This window comes from Gavialis gangeticus, unplaced genomic scaffold, assembly GCF_001723915.1.
Source record: "Gavialis gangeticus isolate Ggan-Ray unplaced genomic scaffold, GavGan_comp1, whole genome shotgun sequence".
NCBI lineage: Eukaryota > Metazoa > Chordata > Crocodylia > Gavialidae > Gavialis > Gavialis gangeticus.
In genome coordinates, this window is record NW_017728975.1 from 109,499 (window position 1) to 128,995 (window position 19,497).

The 19,497-nt window shown below is 41.4% G+C and overlaps 1 protein-coding gene across 1 annotated transcript in view; it reads right to left on the reverse strand.

Moving 5' to 3' along the window:
• The window catches only part of ERLEC1 (endoplasmic reticulum lectin 1), a 42,673-nt gene that overhangs the window by 10,999 nt on the left and 12,177 nt on the right, over window positions 1-19,497 (reverse strand). Inside the window, exons 3-12 of the mRNA XM_019507975.1 lie at window positions 18,991-19,095; window positions 15,254-15,334; window positions 13,982-14,059; window positions 13,750-13,813; window positions 10,204-10,244; window positions 7,270-7,493; window positions 3,418-3,547; window positions 2,774-2,935; window positions 1,497-1,556; window positions 606-730 (exon numbers count right to left, since the gene is read on the reverse strand). Coding sequence (XP_019363520.1) covers window positions 606-730; window positions 1,497-1,556; window positions 2,774-2,935; window positions 3,418-3,547; window positions 7,270-7,493; window positions 10,204-10,244; window positions 13,750-13,813; window positions 13,982-14,059; window positions 15,254-15,334; window positions 18,991-19,095 — 1,070 coding nt within the window. The remainder of the gene's footprint in view (window positions 1-605; window positions 731-1,496; window positions 1,557-2,773; window positions 2,936-3,417; window positions 3,548-7,269; window positions 7,494-10,203; window positions 10,245-13,749; window positions 13,814-13,981; window positions 14,060-15,253; window positions 15,335-18,990; window positions 19,096-19,497) is intronic.

Below are 19,497 nucleotides of genomic sequence, written 5' to 3' on the forward strand. Positions count from 1 at the left end.
TCAAATAATGTAACCAGATACAGTGAATTTAACTGTTACATAAATAAAAACCAGACAGTTCATTCCAAGGAAGTTTTTTCAAGAAACTAAGACAATATGCATCAAAGAAGACAACCTCAATGTAAAACTTTCAGGCATGAACATTAGTCAAAGTTGTAAATTTCCAATAAGCATCTATTTTCCTTGGGTACTTAAATCTCACTGAAAATAAATGAAATATTTTCTGTTCAAACTGCCTGGGTTGCACTTATTTTCAGTGAGACTTGAGCACCTAAGGTACACACACACTTTTGAAAATGGTATTCAAGATAAATGTAATACTGAAGAAAACTATTTTCAGACAAGTAGTTAAAAGTTCATATGCTTCATTTTTAATCAAGTATTTCAAATGGCATGGAGAAGGATTCTATTTTTTGATTTTTAAATGCAACAGTCTGCATTTTAGAATGGAAAGTGAAGTGTTATGCTGGTGGGCTTAGAATAGTTTCTGAGTCAAATTGTTATTTTAAAGAGCAATTTAGAAGTGCTGCAGGGAAATAAACTCATGTTCTCAACATGTTATCTAATATTTAACCAAAAGGGACAAAAATAACCATTAACCTTACCTAACTGTCTGACTACCATCTTCTTTGATATGATAGGTTCTAGCTGGATTCTTCCTGGACCATTCAGTATGTTCTTCTTTATTCCAGGTGCCAACAACTACAGATGTCTTGCCACTTTCTTTATCCTACAATAAGGACAACCCATATTTATTATCTTGTATCATGAAGTTGAAATGATTTTGCTGTTGAGGGCATGAGACACAGTGACTTCTCTGCTATTTCTTGGTGGTAAAGAAGTTTTTTCCAAAGCAGAGAAAAGGGCTTACATTCCAGGTCTTTCTTCATCCTTCCCCAAGAACAAGGGGAAGTAGGTTTTCAGAGTGCTCAATATTTTAATTTAGAGATGTTAGAGAAGGCTTAGGATAGTCACCTTAACCTTCAAAGTGCCATGACTTGTTCCAGAAGATTGGTTTGAGACTCTGGACCATCAGGGTGACCATATCACAAACATGATAAGGATTAGGTCACATTCTTTAAAAAAAATTAAAAAAAAAAAATCAGATTTTCTCTCTTAGCTGTTAATTACAATACATTTTTACTGCATTCAGGAAAATAACTGAGGGCACTCATATGCTAAATGGAAAACTTTTTCTGGATAGCAAACTTACTTTCAATAGATTATATGCCTTGATAACCGGAAGAGCATGCCTGAAAACTATATTAAAATTTTTTCAACTCTGATATAACATGAGTGCCTGCATTTCACTGCACAGATTGAAATTATGCGATGCTGTCAATTTCTCCCATAAGTCAGGGGTTCTAACTGGATAAAATACAACCAGCCCCTTCTTACTGCCCTGACTTACAGGATCAATTGTAGTAGCTGTCATACATTAAAAGCACCTGGTAGCCACCCAGTGGTGGAACACTGAAAATACTGTTTAAACATACCTCATGATACTGATGTACGTATTTGCCATAGCAGAATTCATACTTCCACCAACCAACACCCTAGAAAAAGAAATACATTTTTCCTGATACTCATCTAGCACTACTGTAGATTCAGAACAGCATGCTTATAACGCTGAGAACACTTAGAAGTATTTTGTGCCTTACCCCATTTTACTGGCTAACTCCTCGTGAGCATAACAGCTACAATTCATCTATTTATAGCTGAATAAGGCAGTGTGTTTCTTTGTCCCAAATCCATCTATTTAAAACCATTCCCCTCTCCCACCGTTTTAGAGGCAGCAGTAGCCACATAATCCACATTCCTTTCAACCACACTAATTTTTCTAGTAAGTCATTTTACCGTCTTTTCCAATCCCTGTTCCCATTACAGTATTTCCTGTTACTTTCTCTTTTGTGCCTTAATAAGTTTTCTTATAAATTCTGTCTTCCTTCCAAAACCCAACATGTTTCAGTCTACAGCAGTGGTTCCCAACCATGTTAGAACAAGGCACCCCATGGAAAATGTCAGCTCTTAGCTTTCACTCATTTTTTGACTATGGAGAAATAACAGAGCAATTTTTCTGTTGCAGAGAATTCAGGGATACAAAGTGTCAAAACCATCCTGACTTGCTGCAATTTTTCCATTTGAAATCTCTGGGCTCATACCATGTGAATTGTGTATAGGTTTTTATATACATAACAGTGTAAGTATTGCCTGATACCCTATGATATCCTTAAAAGGTCCGCATGATACCAAGGGTGCTCTGGCCAATATGTAGCTAGTGTTACATATGCTTTCTTGCGGTATTTAAGGATGTGGAACACTTCAAATTCAGCTTTTAGCTTTGTATTTTGATCAGAATTGATATGCAAGACAAAGCTAAAATCAATTCAGAAATATTTGAGGCTCAGAGAGAGAAGGGGTCAATTATGACGACTAAATACTGGCTCTCTACCTCTTTCATGTAATTTCTTGTGCCAAAAAACAGGCTCATCTTTCAAAGACAATAATCCTTTACTTAGAAGGACACAAATATATGCTTGACAGAGTAGAGTTCCAGAGGGTAGACAACAAAAACATCAAATAAGCTCCTGAACTTGGCTAAAGAGAAACATCAAGGTCACTTTCTGGTCATTGGCAAAATTACAGAGAGGAAAGATACCTCCATTGCTATGAGAAATACAGCATATCATAGTTAAATGAAGAACTTCAGACTCTCTTAGGAACTGATTAATGCAAAACAAACATGCACATTTAGCCAATCTATTCTTCTCACCCCATGGAAGCAGTATGAACCACTAAGAAATTCCTTTATGAGCTGGTCATCAGTTAATTTGGAGATGTGGGTTGTTCCAACAGTTAACAACTGATGGGTTCCAACAGTGACTGGTTTATGGATAGAGGAGAATTTTTCTTCCTTTGTTGAATGAATTTCTTCCTGAAATTAAATACATACATACAACCTTTTAGATTGTGTATGTCTCGTGCTGATCTTTTAATATGCAGTTAATTAACATTAGAATAAATATCAAGTGAAGCAAGCAGTTGACAAATGCATAAGAATTATTTCCATTCTTTTAAGGTAAAACACTTGAATCTTCAGAATAGCTAAGGGACAAACAAAAAGGCAGAAAAGCAATGGAATTTCAGGGAAGCAACTCAAGAACGGCAGCTGGAGGAAAAGAGGGCTGCAACAAATTTCACAGACCAGTAGCCCAAACTTTGATGTAGAGATATTTTTCAAATAAAATTGCTGCTATTAATAATACCTGTTGGTTGTTTACAGACCACTTAAAATATAATCTTGTAAAGTGACTTAGGGAGGGAACTAGCTGCACTAAACTTAAGGTTACATGTATTGTAAAATAGATAATATATGGAAAATAGACACTTTCCAGTTTAAAATTACAAGATTCCTACCTCTTTAACCCTTCTAAAAGGCATCTTCATCATTTCTTGCTGTTTCTCCAGCTGTTCCAGATTATGGGGTTTAAGTGGGGATCCTGGCAGTGACTGGCAAAATATGTCATTCACAGGGGAAGCCCTGAACCTGTCCAAATAAGTTATGGATACATCACTTGTATTCTTGTAAGTTGGTTAACACTGTACATAAATGTTATGTCAGCACACTCATTCATTTCTGCATAGTAGTAAAAAAATTAGCTAGAACATATTAATTACTCCAGGGTTAAGCTTTGTATACAAGATATCAGATGAGCCTTTTTTTGGCAGTAACTATAAACACATTTTGACTGAACTTCAGGAGTGAGAAACTCACTGAGTTTAAACATAAAACTCTCCTGTACCATAGAAAATATATTAACAAATCTACCAAGCAGTTAAGTGAATGCAATCTCGCTCATGTTTTCGCAAATTACATATATAATGTTCTATGCAAAAAGGCATTTTTTATGGACCATCCACTGTTAATACAATTTTAAATTATGAAAGCAAGCAATCAAAATCAGGAAGTATCAGAAGTTTAAGTTTAAACAATCTACCTTAATATTTTCGCTTATACTAGGCACATGTTACAAGTTTTCATCATATGCATAAACATTATTACCATAAACAGTTAGGTCTTCTTGAGTCTGTGCTATAAAAACACTTTCCCCAGCAATTTTCTAGGCTTATGGGTACTTTTGAAAGAGTCTCTCTTATGGGTGCTATAAAGTCTCTGTTGCACAGTGGCCTGGGCACTGTATGTATGGAAGTATAAAATTCCACTTTGCATTTAAGATTATTAATCAAGAAGTACTTTCAAATTAATAACTTTGTTCAAAAGGAAGACTCTGCACCAGAAGGCCAGAGTTTACTGGAATATAGTTTTATGCAATTAAGTATTGCCAAACAATCACCATATGCACTTAGGTATTTTTCATTTTTCCTGATGTCAGTATAAGCATAAAAACAATGTATTAAAATACTCAGTACAGAACTGAGCATTCTTACTCTTCCAAATGAGTTGCACCACTAATCATTAAGATGAAATAAATGGGGAAGGAAAGGAATCATGCCTGAAGCCACTTTAAGGAGTAACTTGCCTACTGCTACAGGAAAAAATGTATATTAGACACTTGCCCATAAGCTACCCTTAGCAGAGACTAAGCAGTAGGGGTGTGCAAAATGGGCTGTATTCAATTTGGATTCCACCTGAATCGGGGACAGTGATTTGATTCGTTGATTCAGATCACTGTCCCCAATTTGATTCAGCCAAAGCCGAATCTGAAGATTTGATGCCAATTTGGAGAATCAGTGATTTGGCCATCTTTAAATGTTTTTTCTGTGTATCATGAGGTACCAGGTGCGGCTTGTGAATGCTGTGATGCTGGGGCAGATGGAGCATCCCACAGGAGTGTGGGAGCCCCCCCTGCGTGCTCAGCAGTGAACCCGGAAGTGGACTAAGTGTATTTCTGGTCCACTTCTGGGTCTGCCGCTGAGCACGCAGAGGGGCCCCGCATGCCCCCACAGCTCAATGATCGGCCGCGGGGGGACCCTGGGTGCCCCTCCAGACCCAGGAGGCACCAGTTGCCAAGCCAGGGGTGGGGGAGGAGGGTGGTGCAGAGTTGCCCCCCAGTGTGCTCCCTGGCGGACCCGGAGGTGGACTGTAAGTGCTTCTGATCCACTTCTGGGTCTGCTGTTGAGCACACTGGGGAGTCCCCTCCACGCTCCTGTGGGATGCTTCATCCACTCCACCATCACAGCATTCACGAGCCACCTGGTACCTTGAGGTATGCAGAAAAAATATTTAAAGCTGTGTCTCTATCCGAATCGCTGAATCTTTCTGAATCGATTCAGAGGGTTCCAATTTGATTCAGAAAGATTAAAGGGTCTCCTGATTCAATTAGAATTTGGAGATTTGGCCACTGAATCGGGCTGAATCTCCGCTGAATCAAATCAGGGACTGAAACTTCGCACAGCCCTACTATGCAGTACTTCAGAGACCACTTATGCCATGCATTTACTTTAAACACACTATAAAATGATGAAAATAGTTTCACTTGTGACTAAACCCCCCCTCTTATTGCAGTAAAATGTTTCTTCAGGGGAGGAAGGGGTCAGAAGGTGAGTGGATTTCAGACATCAGCTGAAGTTCTTTTCTTTTTATTCAAGTAAAAAAATTGTCCAGCCTAGTTTGCTCTCTTTTGGGCAGTTTTTCTTCACCCATGTAATATTTAAAGGGGAGTTTTTTCTCTGCAGGGAGAGAAGTGGGAACAGAGGACAGGCATTCACCCTGGCACAGAATTTGGGAAAAAAAGCAGAATTATAGCAGTAGAAATAGATACATGTACTATCCCAGGAACTAAACTGGGACTGAGTGACAGTTGCATTTCAGCCTTACTCGAAGTGGGGTTGGAGGGAGGAAGCAGTCTGCATTCAGGTTTTACCTAACATAGATTATTTCTGTATCAGGTCAGCTGTGGGGCTGGTGTACTGAGGTAGAGTCAAGTCTCCAACTTTCCTTCCCCATAATATACAGGCATAGGAGGCATCAGCCCTGTGGATGTTGCTCTCCTCATTGTCTCCCCAGTAACAGCAGCTGATGGAATAGAAGGAGGCTTTCTGTGGATCGTCTTTGCTCCCTTATACAGATGAACAGGACAATGCACAAATTTGGCTACTTAAAAAGAGCCACATTGTAAAGAACAGAATTTATATTAAGTATTCAATCTTATTTCTGGTATTTTCTGACTGAAGGAATTTCTTAGCCTTACCATTGAGCTTCCTTAACTAATGCTGGCAAAATTGATATAAAAAACATCTGATGATTCATAGTTTGGTAGCTTGCAACTTTCTTGACCTTAGGTTATCCTGCTCAATAGCCAGTGAAAGTACCAATTAGCTGGGTTGCTACGTGCATGCTATAGTACATTTTCACCTATGGCTAAGTTTGTTTAGAGACAGGACTAGCACATCCAATGCTGCTGGGCAAAAAAGACAGACTTTAAATCTTTAAATCCCCTTCTTCTGAGCACATCTTTAACCTGGTTCATTTCTACCTTAATTATGTGAGTTACAGTGTTATTTTTATTAGAATAGAACACTGAACATTTCAGTGGTATGAACTGACTTTACTCACTGTTCAAGAAAAATCTGAAATACACATTTAGAGAAAGACCAAGTCTGGAAAGCTTTTACTACAAAGGAAGTTAAAAGTAACTGAAGAGGCCAGGTGTGTTTAAAATAAAAAATAGGAGTTCAAATTAAAACTAAAACCATGCTTACCTTACATGCTAATCCTCTGTGATCAATTTTAAATCATAAAAGTGGATATCAGTATGAAATACTTGAGTGAGTTGCCACTTATTCATTCTACTTCGCAAACATTTGTGAAATGAATGCTGGAAGTTTTTAGTGCCTCTAACTGATTATTTTTTTAATATCTAGGTTGATAGCCATTATTATCTTTACTTACATGCATCTCAGAAGGTGGAAAGGTAAATTAAAATGTTATTTTTAAAAATAAAAATACTGTGACTTTTTCTACCTTTCTGTATATTAAATTTGTAGGGGAAGCAAAATCCTGAAATAAGTCTCCACTAGCAGAATTAAGTAAATGTTGCACTGATATTCATAGATCGTTTTTCAAAAGATAATATATGATCCTCACTGACATGGAACCTAAGACCCATTTTCAGCAAGGTTTTAGAGCATTATTAGGACTGCACTTTACACTGGCAATGGGTCTCATACATGCAAATGAAAATGGACTACAAATTTGGTCCCATGTGTAAAAGAACCATTATATCAGCTGAAATTTGGGCACCATACCTATATTTAGGATGACTGCATAACAGAGGAGTCAATATGACCACTTCATATTCACAGGTAGTAACTTCTGCTACTGAAAGGATCTCATGTTTAGCTTCTGGATGACAGACGTACATCACTGCACTTGATCTGGGCAGGTTTTGTCTCAAACTACAAGGCGTACCATTTCCCATTTCTACTGGATAGTATGGAGTCATTTGACCCTCTATGTTTTTTGAAGGAATCTAGAGAAGAGAGATCAAGAGATAATTAGAAACTGCAACAGAGCTGTTTCATCTTTTCTGAAATATCATCAGACTGTGAAGTCTATCACATTACAAATTTCCTTTTATTGATTATTTTTCTCTTCACAAGTAGTAGGATGGAGTTGTCAGTGGGTGAAGACTTCTTTTACACAGGTAGAAGAATCATGAATATTCAACAAAGTTAAAGCAATAGGTAAGTAGTACAAGTAGGGTAACACCCAAGAATAGATTTAAGAGCTATTATAGGGGACTGAAGATCAGGAAAATTAAATGGGAACAGATTAAAATGCACAAATATGCCAAGGAAGCAAAATTCCCCCCTCTCTCCTTTCTTGTGTCCGGCCTGTTAAGGGACTTATGTGAAGAGTCTAAATATACTTTTGGATGCTTTTTAAATAACGCAAGCACAGAATCAGTTGTGTGTGTGAGGGCACATCTGCCCATGTCAGCCAATCTGTAAAAATGATTAAAGACCTTTAAAGACAAATGTCAAAAGTTTACTTTATAAACTTTTAAACCTTGGCTTAAAAACAAGTCAAAATTCTGAATTCTTCTCCTTTATTTAAATAATACCCTTTTAAGGTTTGTTAATTAAATCCTTACCAATTTTGTGTTTATTTTGTTGGGAAAATTTGTGATCTGCCAGTTTCTAGTCTAGTAACTATTTTTTTAAAACTATGGATTACATTTTTTTTGTAAGCAAATTAAGTGACCATTACAAATGTACTGTTCTGCAGGTATAAAAGTGAGCATTGACCCGTGAAGGTTAGATCCACAGAAGGATTTAGGCACCTAAATCAAAAATCCAAATCCTCAAATGCCCCTGTTAAGTTGTCAGCTGGAACCTATATTAAAGATCTTTAGGCACTTGAATTAAACTTCTGAAGATACTGGCAATGTCTACATGAGATGCTGACTGTGCTGTAGCTTGTTACTACTGAGCAGCAGCAGTGCGTGGCAGTAAGCATGACATGACACTACGACACAGCAGTAACAAGCTACTGCACAGTCAATGTCACGAAAAAGCTGTTTGGCAACACTACTGCACAGTAACTCCAACTGCTGCGCACTTAGCATCCCGTTTAGACATAGCCACTGAGGAGTGCTTCAGTCCTGACAGTGCTTTGCAGCGCAGCACCTCTTGTATGCCAGAGCCTTGCTGGCATCCCCAGGCTAGGCATTCTTTGTCCTCAGGTATGCAGTTTGGTCACTATTTTCAGAGCAGCAGCTTCAGCCTTTCGTTCAATAGCTCACTGGGTAGGCACTCATACAGGACATGAAAGATGTAGGCTAGGCTCATTTTCTCCTCAGCCTGAGGGATTCAAATGGAAAGCCACCTCAAAAGAGTGCCTTAGTAACTGCTACATGCTAAGGTAGGGTAGAGGTGCTCTATTTTCTACAAAAGCTGTTGCTCTGTGTGTGGAATAATGATAATAGTCATTGGGCATGACTATAGTGTAAGGGGGCAGGACACTTACTGGGAGCAGAGAAAACTTAGGTTCTAGTCCCTGCCCCACTGAATACTTGAATATTCAGGGAGAGGAGGAAACTGAACCTACATCCTGGACAACTGCTCTAACCCCTGTGCTGCTTGATACAGTGGGCACTACAACATTTCCTCAACAGCTTTCACTTGACAGGACTGCTCATTCCTCAGTGCTTGAAAGAAAAGACATATGCAGCTAACTACATCTGACCTTCAGGCTCAGATCTATGAATCCCAAGTAAAGAGAGTTTTCTGCCTGCATCTGGGTATAAAGTAGCTAAGCAGAATATAATACACAAATTTTGACTTCATCTGCTTCTGTGGCTGAAATGAATGCTTCCCAAGAAGTATTAATCAAATGTGCTCCAATTTACAAAATAAGGTATAGCAAGGAAAGAGCATGTCCATACAGAGTATGAGTCTACAAGTTAAAATAAGGCATGACTTGGATGTCTGACCACAGACCAATTCTGCTCTGGCTAACCCCAAACCTAATATGCTTCAGGCATTTATCTTGTTCTGTTTTAAAACTAGGTAACGTTACATTGAGTTTTAAGGCCTAAATTTCTTCTCCAAAAGGAAAGGCTTCCAGTGGAGAAGAGAAACACAAAGGAGTGCTATTGACAGAAGGGTCCATCAAGGTTGGTGGAGCTGTGTCAAGGATTTAGCAAGGGATACCAGGCTCTCTCTTTCCCTAGGGCACCTATCTGTTACATACCTTTGTGTAGCCAAAGCCCAAGCAACCTTTGTTAATGAATAGATGGATGAATTTGTGGTAGGAGAGTTTCTGGACAAGCACAGAAACAAGTGTTGCCAGGCCAGAACATGACTGCATGCGTCTCTATAGGGAAAAGTTCATAGGTTTTTATATATCATGTATATTTAAGTTGTGTAGCGATATTAAGGGCGTTGTACAACTAAATATTTTACCAAGACTGGAAGTGATTTATTTATAAAAATTTGGCTTGACCTTAGCCTTAATGTCCAGTAGCTTGTGACTAGAAAGAAAAAAAACAAACCAGTAGATGGAGAAGAACAAGTAACCTTCTTTAATACTGGACCAACGATCAAAATGGGGGGAAAAAACCCTACTCCAAGGAATTTAATTCTCCACATACATGTTGGTTAGTGAACTGAGCATGTAATCTAATCTAGGTTTAAATTGCTTCCATGGCAGAATTTAAAGTAATGTTTTTCACTTGCCTCTTTTGTACTTTCTTTTGTATTTTCACTTTCTTCTTGATCTAGGGAATAATTAAGAATGAGTTAAGTGTAAAGTTCTTTTCAAAACTCAGTTAAAGTTTTACCTTACATGCAACATTCTAAGCTAAATACTTTGTTTTGCGTATGATATAGCACTTTGCATACAGTAGGGTATGCCATTTATTTTCACCAGCTTGTAAGAGAGCAAGAGAGCAGAAAATTCACTTTTAAAGTAATAAACTGAAGGGGGGGCAAAGGGAGTGGGGTGCGGCTGGAGCAAAGAGAAGCTATTTATATTTAACAACTGATGAGTTTAAAAGGCTGCATACCAGTAGCTCATGCCTCTCCTCACTCCCTAGACTGAGGGAGCACAAGAAGTATACTGTGCATCAGTGATCATCACCAAAGAAATAGTCTGTAGAGGGGCATTAGGAGTTAGCATATGTTACAGTAACTCTTAAGACTGGTCTGATATGTGGCAGGATCACAAGAGAGACATTACCCTTGCTGTGTAATTAATGTGAGTTTCATATTTTCACTCATAACCTCTCAGATGTTAAAGAAATGTATCCTGCAATAAACATGGTGAACTTGCCTCAAAGGAGTTACTTGTTGGACGTGGAACTTCTTTGTAGAACCCAAGTATCCTACATTAATTTTAACACCTGGTACATTACTTAGACCTCCCACTATCCTGCAGTGCTCTGCTCTTTGTCTTCCACCTCCAAGAGTAAGGGAGGTAGGGGGAGCATCTGGCTTGCTGTTAACCTGCCCAATGTTGAACTGTCAGGTAGGCTTGCAAGCAGCCTTGTCCCAACTGCTTCCAGGCAGCAAAGGAAATGCTGCTGCTGCTTCCGCCAGTGACTCACCAGGGGCAACCCCCACACCCAATACCCCCTGCCCGCCCTTGCAGTTTGTGGGTATCTTGCAAGTAGCCCTAGTCCCAGGCTGCTTGCCTACACTTTAAACTACTCAGGTTGCCAGCACATCCTTTAAAGTCCTGGGGACAGGGGGAGCCGCCCTTTATTGTGGCCTGGTTGGAAAGTGTGTCTTTGCTGTACTCCAGCAGAGTAAAAGGAGGGGGTTATCATATAGCCATTTGTAAGACTTCACTTTCTACAAAATTTGTAGCACTGTAAGATCACATTCTCAAGTTAGGAGGTACTTAAATTCCATGTATAGAACCCAAGAAAGGTTAGGCACCCCAGAATGTGATTCAAAATAATAAGCACCCAAAGAGAAGAAGCCTTATCTAGCTAAAGGAAGTGCCAGAGAGGGTTATGTCTGAAATCTTGCCTTTTGCAGTTTTAGATGACTTCTTGTAGGTCTCAGTTAGCCAGCAGTGCAAGAATGGGATTCACAACACAAACCACCCTTGGATTTAAGTGCCAAAGTCATGCCTTTAGGGCAGCGGTTGGCATCCTTTTTTTGGGCTGCAGGCCAGAGTGACCCAGTGTAGAGCAGGGGTGGACAATTATCTGGGCTTAAAGACCACTTAAGCAGTTTTGGTGAGCTGTTGGAGGCTGGGGTGAAGGGTAGGAGTGCTGACCCACCCTAGCATGCTGGGGAAGGGGTGGCATTTGATCCTATCTGGCCCCAGGCCCATCTGCCCTGCACCCACCACTAGAGGTCCTGGATGGGTAAGGTCTCCATGGAGACTGGCTGGGAACCCCATGGACACTCAGCTGAGTGGATGAGATGGGGCCACAAGTGGGTGGGGAGCAGCATTGGAAAGCAGGGCAGGTAGGTGAGGCCATGATTGCTGGCTACGGACAATAGGGGCCTGGGGCTCAGGGCCGAGCCACTATCCATTCCCTGCATGTCCCCATGATCGGCGTTAGTTCCACAGGAAGGGACTGCCACTCCCCACTGGCCTGAAGCCCCATGCCTTCTGCCTAGATGAGTGCCCCCTGCTTCCAGGGGTCCCAGCCAGTCTCCATGGAGACCCTGCCTGCTCTCTCTAGTGCCTCCAGCAATGGGTGTGAGGCAGAGGGGCAATGGGGCTGGGTCTGCAAGCAACATAGGCAGCAGTAGTCAGAAGGAGCCACTGCCACGGAGGTTCCTAAGCTGAGTCCAGCTGCTGCGCTGCCCCCACTGTCCTGCATGCCCTGGGGTGGCAGAATAAGCTGCACATGCCATGGCCTGAGATGCTCCCCATGGCTGGATCATGTGGGTCTGAGGGACCCGCCATAGGTCACAGAATCCCTTGGCACCCTGGATCTGGTCCACAGGCCATATTTTGCTTCTCTCCCCACCCCCCAGTGTTAGAAATGGGAGGCAGGTACTAGGACCCAGTTGTCTCTGCTGGCACTTCTCCCCACAATGGTAAGGGGAAACTACTGCCACTGACCCTGCCCCCTGCCAAATGCCACCAAAGCCTTATTTCCATGGGCTGGATCACGGACTAAACACTGACTCACCCTTCTTCAGCTCTTTTTCAAGAAAGGAAAGACATGATGGTTTTGGTATACGTGCCTTTCACAAAACAGCTGGCAGTGCACTTGCCCAGGACATGGCAAACTGGAGTTCTAGGCCCTCCTCAAACCTGAGAGATTCACACCCACAACTCCCACCTCCTAGGGGAGCCAGAGCAAAGGCTCTTTTTCTACTGCTATCTTTGAATCGATAGCAGAATGTAACAAAGAATTCATGGTTAACAGGTCAGAGAGAAAGGGAACACAACTGAAGCCAATGATTACAGCCTGGTGGTTATGACACTTTCCAGGGAGACATAGATTGAACCCCCTCTCACCTGAGTTGAGAGGAAGAGAGGGTAAAAGAATTGAGGCCTTCTACCAAGTGCTTTACTACCTAGGATATTATGTAATGAAGAGAAAACCTCTTCTTCTAGCCATGGTTTTCACCGAAAGTGACTGTGGCTGTTATTCTTTGTGCTGAGTTCAGTGCAACCAATAAATTAGATGCATTCAGAGCATACGTGCTGGATCAAGCTCTTCAATGGACTGCAGTGCAGGGATACCCAAGTGTGGTTCTCAGACATGCTTAGGTGACAAACAGGAACTGAGATGCTCAGATATGCCAAAACAGTAGCCGTTCTGGGCAGCTGCAGAAGCAGCATTCAAATAATCTGGAATACTTTACTGGTGAAAACTTAGGTTGCCAAGAGGCTGGACAGGAATTCTGTGGATGACAGTCTGGGATGTAGGCCCCTAAGTGGTTTTGTTAATGTGGAACAGAAATTTTTAAGGCCTTCCTGAGCAATGCAAGGTTTACCATTGTTGACTTTGCTTTACCATTGTGTAGCAGTGTCCACAATCAGATATGTAATGTCCTAACACAAGGAAGTCTCTGCCTTATACTGCTTATGATCTGACAGACAAATAACTAGAGATGCAGAAAGATCAACATACAATCTATTCTCCAGACTGTATATACGTTCTCTCTCTAATGCCCCTCTACTAGAAAAAATTAATTGGCTACTTTCATGTTTCCACACAAAATTTCTAGCACACTCCTGTGGTAACAACAAAATAATGCCAAAAAATATAAAATGAAACAAAGAGAGCAAAAAATAAACAGACAAACCTGGGTCTGCTAAGGGATTCTTTATCATCATGTTTCCAAGGAAGTATTCTTGGATGTTTATTTTCTACAATCAAAATACATAGTTATGTAATGTACTGCAGGTAAAATGCTCTCAGAGTATTTGAGAAAAGATATGTTCATTGCTGTAAGACTGTTTGCTGTGGCATCAGAAACCAAGCGTCAGCTTTAAGGCCTACTCCCATTTGGTACTCAAAAGCTTTGAGAAACATACCTGGCCAGTTTCTTTTTCCTCATGATACTGACGAATGTGTTTACCATGACAGACTTCGTAGGTCCAGTAAGATTCAATCTAAAAAGAGATTTACATTCTAGTTAATGACAATCACAATTTTTAACAAATGTAAGGCTTCACTTTGGATTTTGCTGCTCAGCTTTCAGTCTGGGTCACATGAAGACAGAAACCCGAATTAACAAAAATTGCAATCCTCTCATGATTCTAAAGATATTGACCGTTTTCCGTGTATATCTAATAGGTAAAATTACACTGGTCTTAGGTTGATATTGTAGGCCAAGATTTATTTTAGGTGAATCGTATTAGAGCCAAGTAATTCTTCATGGAAGAGTCTGATCATAGGTTTATAGGACAGATCAGCTATGGTTACTGCTCCAGACAGTAGCTTGAACTACTACTTGAGGTGACTTGCCCCTCTTCGTTGGCATGGAACATAGGCGGTGCATAGTGGGGGCATATGCCCCCCCCTGAGATTGGCCCTCACCAGCCAGGGAGTGTGGGGCGACGGCTGGTGCCCTCCCTGAGATTGTGGGGGCGCTGAGAGAAGCGCCAATGGCACTTCCAGCACTGCCCCCTGGTCGGTGATTGGCCGCTGGGGGACCCCCCTCGCCTCACCCCCAGTCGGCAATCGGCCGCTGGTGCCCCCTTAGTATCAGGAGGCACTAGTCACCCATGGCATGGACGTTATATTAGGACTACCAGATCAGCATAATTCTGGATTCACTGTCCCTGCTCCTCAGTGCCACCTTGTTTGGAGCTAGGATATAGTTCACTCCCAAAACATCAAAGGCCAGTTAAAAAAAAAAAAAAGAGAGAAAAAACACAACGTATTTAAAAAGAGTAATAATGTACTGGGAAATAAAGTTACACACGATAAGCAAGCAATTCTAGGGTATCTATAAGAACATCTCTTTTGGTCTTGCAATAAATATATCCACAGCATATCTTTTAACCACCAGCTGTTACATATTTTGGCTTGAATGCTGGAAGTGTATTCTTCTGTTCCCCATTTACAAATTGCTACTGTAACCACACAAACTACTCAAATTCTCGGAGACCTGTTTAGAACAACTGTTTTCAACAATAACAATTTAAATATTAAATCCAGTGAAGATTTGGAGAATGTATTTCTGCTTAAATTACCAGTTGGAATCTTAGGTACACATTTATTTTTTTACAGTAAACATTAACAGGGGTGGGATATAGGCATTTGCTAACTTGCATACTGAAGAACTAAAACAGGAAACATACTCTATATGAACAGCTACTTTGTTTAAAGAGAGGCTCCAACAGTTCTCTTGGACTAGGACCTTTGTAATCCTTCTCTTCTTCCTAGAAGAAATAAAATTATTCCACGTTTATTCAGTATACATTATTCAGTACACACACACATCTATATATAAAATTAAATGTACAATGGTCAGATTATATTTATCCAAATAAGGAAAAAGGTTGATTGGTAAGGATATAAGGCAGTAACAAATTATGGTCCCCAAGAACTTGCCCAATTAAAATCTGTAAGTATTTTTAATTGGGATGGGACAATGATTGCAAGTCAAAAACAAACTAGACAAAATAGATGTATTCAGGGATTATGCAAATAAAACACAATACAGAAATTGGTTTGCTTTTTGTGTTTTAACTTAGAAGTGACAGCTGCAAACTAGATGAGAGAATACAAGGCAAAAAGCATTCAAGCTGAGGAGAACATAATTTCTATAGTATATAAATAACTTCTATAACCTGTCTCATTAGTTCTTTCTTTATGGTATGTGTATATAGTAGAAAGTGTTTGTCACCACATTTTCACAGGACAAAGACGTTTGAAGTTATAATTTAGAAGACGTAGGAGTGAAAAATCTATGAAAACTGATTTCTTTACACAGTATTCTATTATAAAAGCCTAAGTCTGTCCGTCTGTCTGTCCATAACACTTTATTCGTGCTCCGACTGGCTGACAAACAGCCACGAATACCTCCCTGGTGCTAGGGTAGAGAGATCCATTATGTTGTTCTTCAGAATTAATATATTAGTAAGTTAACCAATTTTTTCTTAATTTGGATACTGTTGTGCAGAGATATGAGGTAAACAAGAGACAACTGCAACCAGCCTCATTCTATTGATAATTCAAAGATCACTGACAACTGAGGCAGTACATTAACGAGCTCTAGGACTGTGTGGCTCCAGCCTATTCTGTGATCACTAACCACACCCCCACCTGCTCTAATGGCCTGGTGATCTCACTGTGCCCACACAGGGTTACTAGAATAGTTTGGGCCAGGTCCTCATTCTCTCTCCCTCAGCCTCTACCTGGCTTGCCTTTCCTATTTTAGCACTGCTTTGCTTTTTTTTTTTTATTGTTGTTCTTTCAAATTTTGCTGAGTTTCTTTATAGATGGGAAGGCCACCAGCTGCCTAGGTTCAAGCCCTAGGGCTAGACTGCACCATTTTGTAAGTGAGCCAACAGCTACAGAAGTGAGGTGACTCGGTGACAAATGAACACGTGATCTAGTACACGAGCTGTTCCCACAAGCAGCCTTGCTTCAATGGGAGCTGCAGAAGATATGAAATTTCATAGCTTACTAGCCTCGACCGCTGCTTCTCCTCTACACCTCCCCCATTGGCTTACTCTGTTACCAGAACCTCCCCTATGAAGGAACTCTAAGCTAGCTGTTCCACTACCACTAACATAAAAGTCTGTTTCCAAAGCTACACACATCCTCTGTCTGGAAGAAAATACATTTTCCTCTACTTATTATTCAGAAAATTCTCAGACTGCTTCATTCCTGCCAAATCATTCCACTTTGTCTAGGAAAAACCCAGTAGTGGAAAAGCAATGAAATAAAATCAACCTGTAGAGCCATAGTCAAGTATTAGTGCTAAAAGGTGAATGACCTCCCCATCTTCCTCTTAGGTTATGCAAAGTTCTACCTTCCCTCCAAATCCCCCAGCCTTGGCAGTTGCCCCCCCCATCCTATTTCAATTTACTAATTAAATCAAATGTTTTTAGTTACTACAGCAAGATAGAGGTTATGCTGGTGGGTACATCAAAATTCTTAGGGCACTTTTACATGCTCCAGGGGTGGGGGGATGCTTTAATTAGAGCGGCTCTAAAACACCACCATGTCTTGTGTATCAGTGTCCCCATGCTTAAAAATGGCAGTGGGAGTGCTTGAACTAGAGCTTTAGTTAAAAATGGTGGTGGGGGTACTTTAAATGTTGGGATGCTGATACACGAGATGCAACAGGCTGCTGGAGTGCCATGCTCCAATGGACTTGATTAATTGAGTCTGCTCTGATGCCCTGGAAATCCAGTACATCAGAGCAGCCTCTGTGCTTGTGCATAGGTGCCCTTAGATTGTATGATGCAGATTTGAATGTTGAAACCTGACCCACAATCAGTTAATGCAGCCAGTAGTTAAAGCATGTTTCTGAACCTGACTGCCTCCAAAATCTCCCGAACAGCTAGTCACTGACATTGTTATAACTTCTGAATACCAAAGACACACTATTCCATCTTGGCAGACAAGGACCTGACCGTAATTATATATTCTCATCTCTCAACTGCAGTACAGTGCAGCAGACCTACATAAGAAGCCATCAGTCCCTCTGCAAGCTCCAACTAGTGCAGAACACTACTGTGAATTTTTCCAGCTCCTGCAAACACACCAAATCTGTCCTCCCCACCAAACTGACTTCTTAAACAATACAAACTCAATTCAAGGTCTCAACCTTCACCTTCAAGACACTCAATACTCTGGAGCCCAGAATATCTATGACATTGGATGGCCAACCTGCAGCACAGGTGCCACAACTTGCATGGGCAGCTTCTGTGTGTGTCATATGGCAGACTGGGAACAGGATGAGCAGCACAGTGGCAGATCAGGCAGGGAGCAGAAAGTGAAGAAGATCAGATAAGGAAAAGGGATCAAAATGGCATGCAGGTAGGATGTGGGGCAAATTTGTGGCATGCTGGCCAAAACAGTTGATCCCCACTGATCTGTGAAATACTTGAAATCTCAGGATGAAGATCATGGCCAACAGCTCTGTTCCACAAGCAGAAGCATGGTGGGAAAGCTCATCTCTGCAGAAAAGAGCATTTTTCTCAAGAGCTGTCTTTGATCATGAAACTAACTCTCACAAGAACCAGAATGTCGCATACTTCCCTAATTTCCACTACGACTACAAGATGTGCTTTCTAACAGGCCATCTACCAGAAACACAACATCACGTTCATTTACAAACCTGTACCCCGAACTGCATGCTCAGTTCTCTCCCTACAGAGGGGAACAGGGAAGGAACAAAGCTCATGCGACAGCCATAACTTGCATCACTTAACGCCCTGCTCGCAGGCACTCAGAAACCAGGATGATAAGTGGGGTATGGCCCTACAGAGAACTGTCATTCATGACCACTGTGTTCAGAGAATATGAATAACGCTGACACTTTGCTTGAGAAGTTGGCCACTTATTTCTTTTAAAGGAGTTTTTATGTCCTGGAGACACGGCTTGTAACAGCAGCAAACCCAGCAGAAGCCTGGAATGACCCTTTTGGCCCAGGCAGGATCTCAGCACTGGTTCTGGAAGGCTGTCTGGTTACGTGCTATCCATGCTGCACGCAGCCCATTACATCAAGGCCCAAGCGTGATGCACCCTGCCTGGGGAGCCTGGCCCGAAGGGAAGGGAGCTGCGCTCTGTTTGACAGGAGTGTCATGAACAGGCTGCAGGTGCAGCACTGGGCATTCCAGCAATGGGTCTTAAATTTTAGGCCCCCCCCCCCCACTTGAGTGGGGAAAGCCTCACTAGTAGGGATATCAAGGTGCCAGACCCCTTCCCTTGGTCCCTTCTCCTTCCCTTTTCTGCCTGCCCCCACCCCAATGTTATTTGACCCCAGCAGTCTTTCTTGCCCAAGCACAGGGGGCCTGGACCCGATGATCTGTAAGGTCCTTTCCAGCCCCTAACAACTATGAAATGGCCCCAGAAAGCTCACCTCGTCCCCGCTTGCTATCAACGGGAGCAGGCACTTGTACTTCTCCTTATCCACCGTTGTCATAATGACGTAGTTGTCCTCCTTATACAGCACGCCAGCAGTGGGCTGAAACAGCACAACCCAGAGTCAGGTGGCCCCTTGCAGGGAACAGCCGGGCTCAGAGGAGCCACCCCTGGGCTCAGCCCAGCACAGGAGCTTCAAACTGCCAGGTTTTAAATATGAAATTATCGTATTGGAAGCTCAAAATGATTTGCTGAAAAACTATTGTGCACTGAAAAAATATGCAATAAGTCTTCTTATTTACTTTGTATTGCTTACTGTAAGTCCCAGCAAGGGAGTGAGAACTGGGTCAAAGTTGAAACATATCGTTATTTTGAGGCCAGCCATCATAAGGAAGTGCCCACAGCAAGCCCAAAAGTCAGTTAAGACTCTCCGAGAGTGACTTGGGTTTTGCATATACTGCATCAATTAGCTGCCTCAAAAACGAGTGTGCATCCTGAACACTTT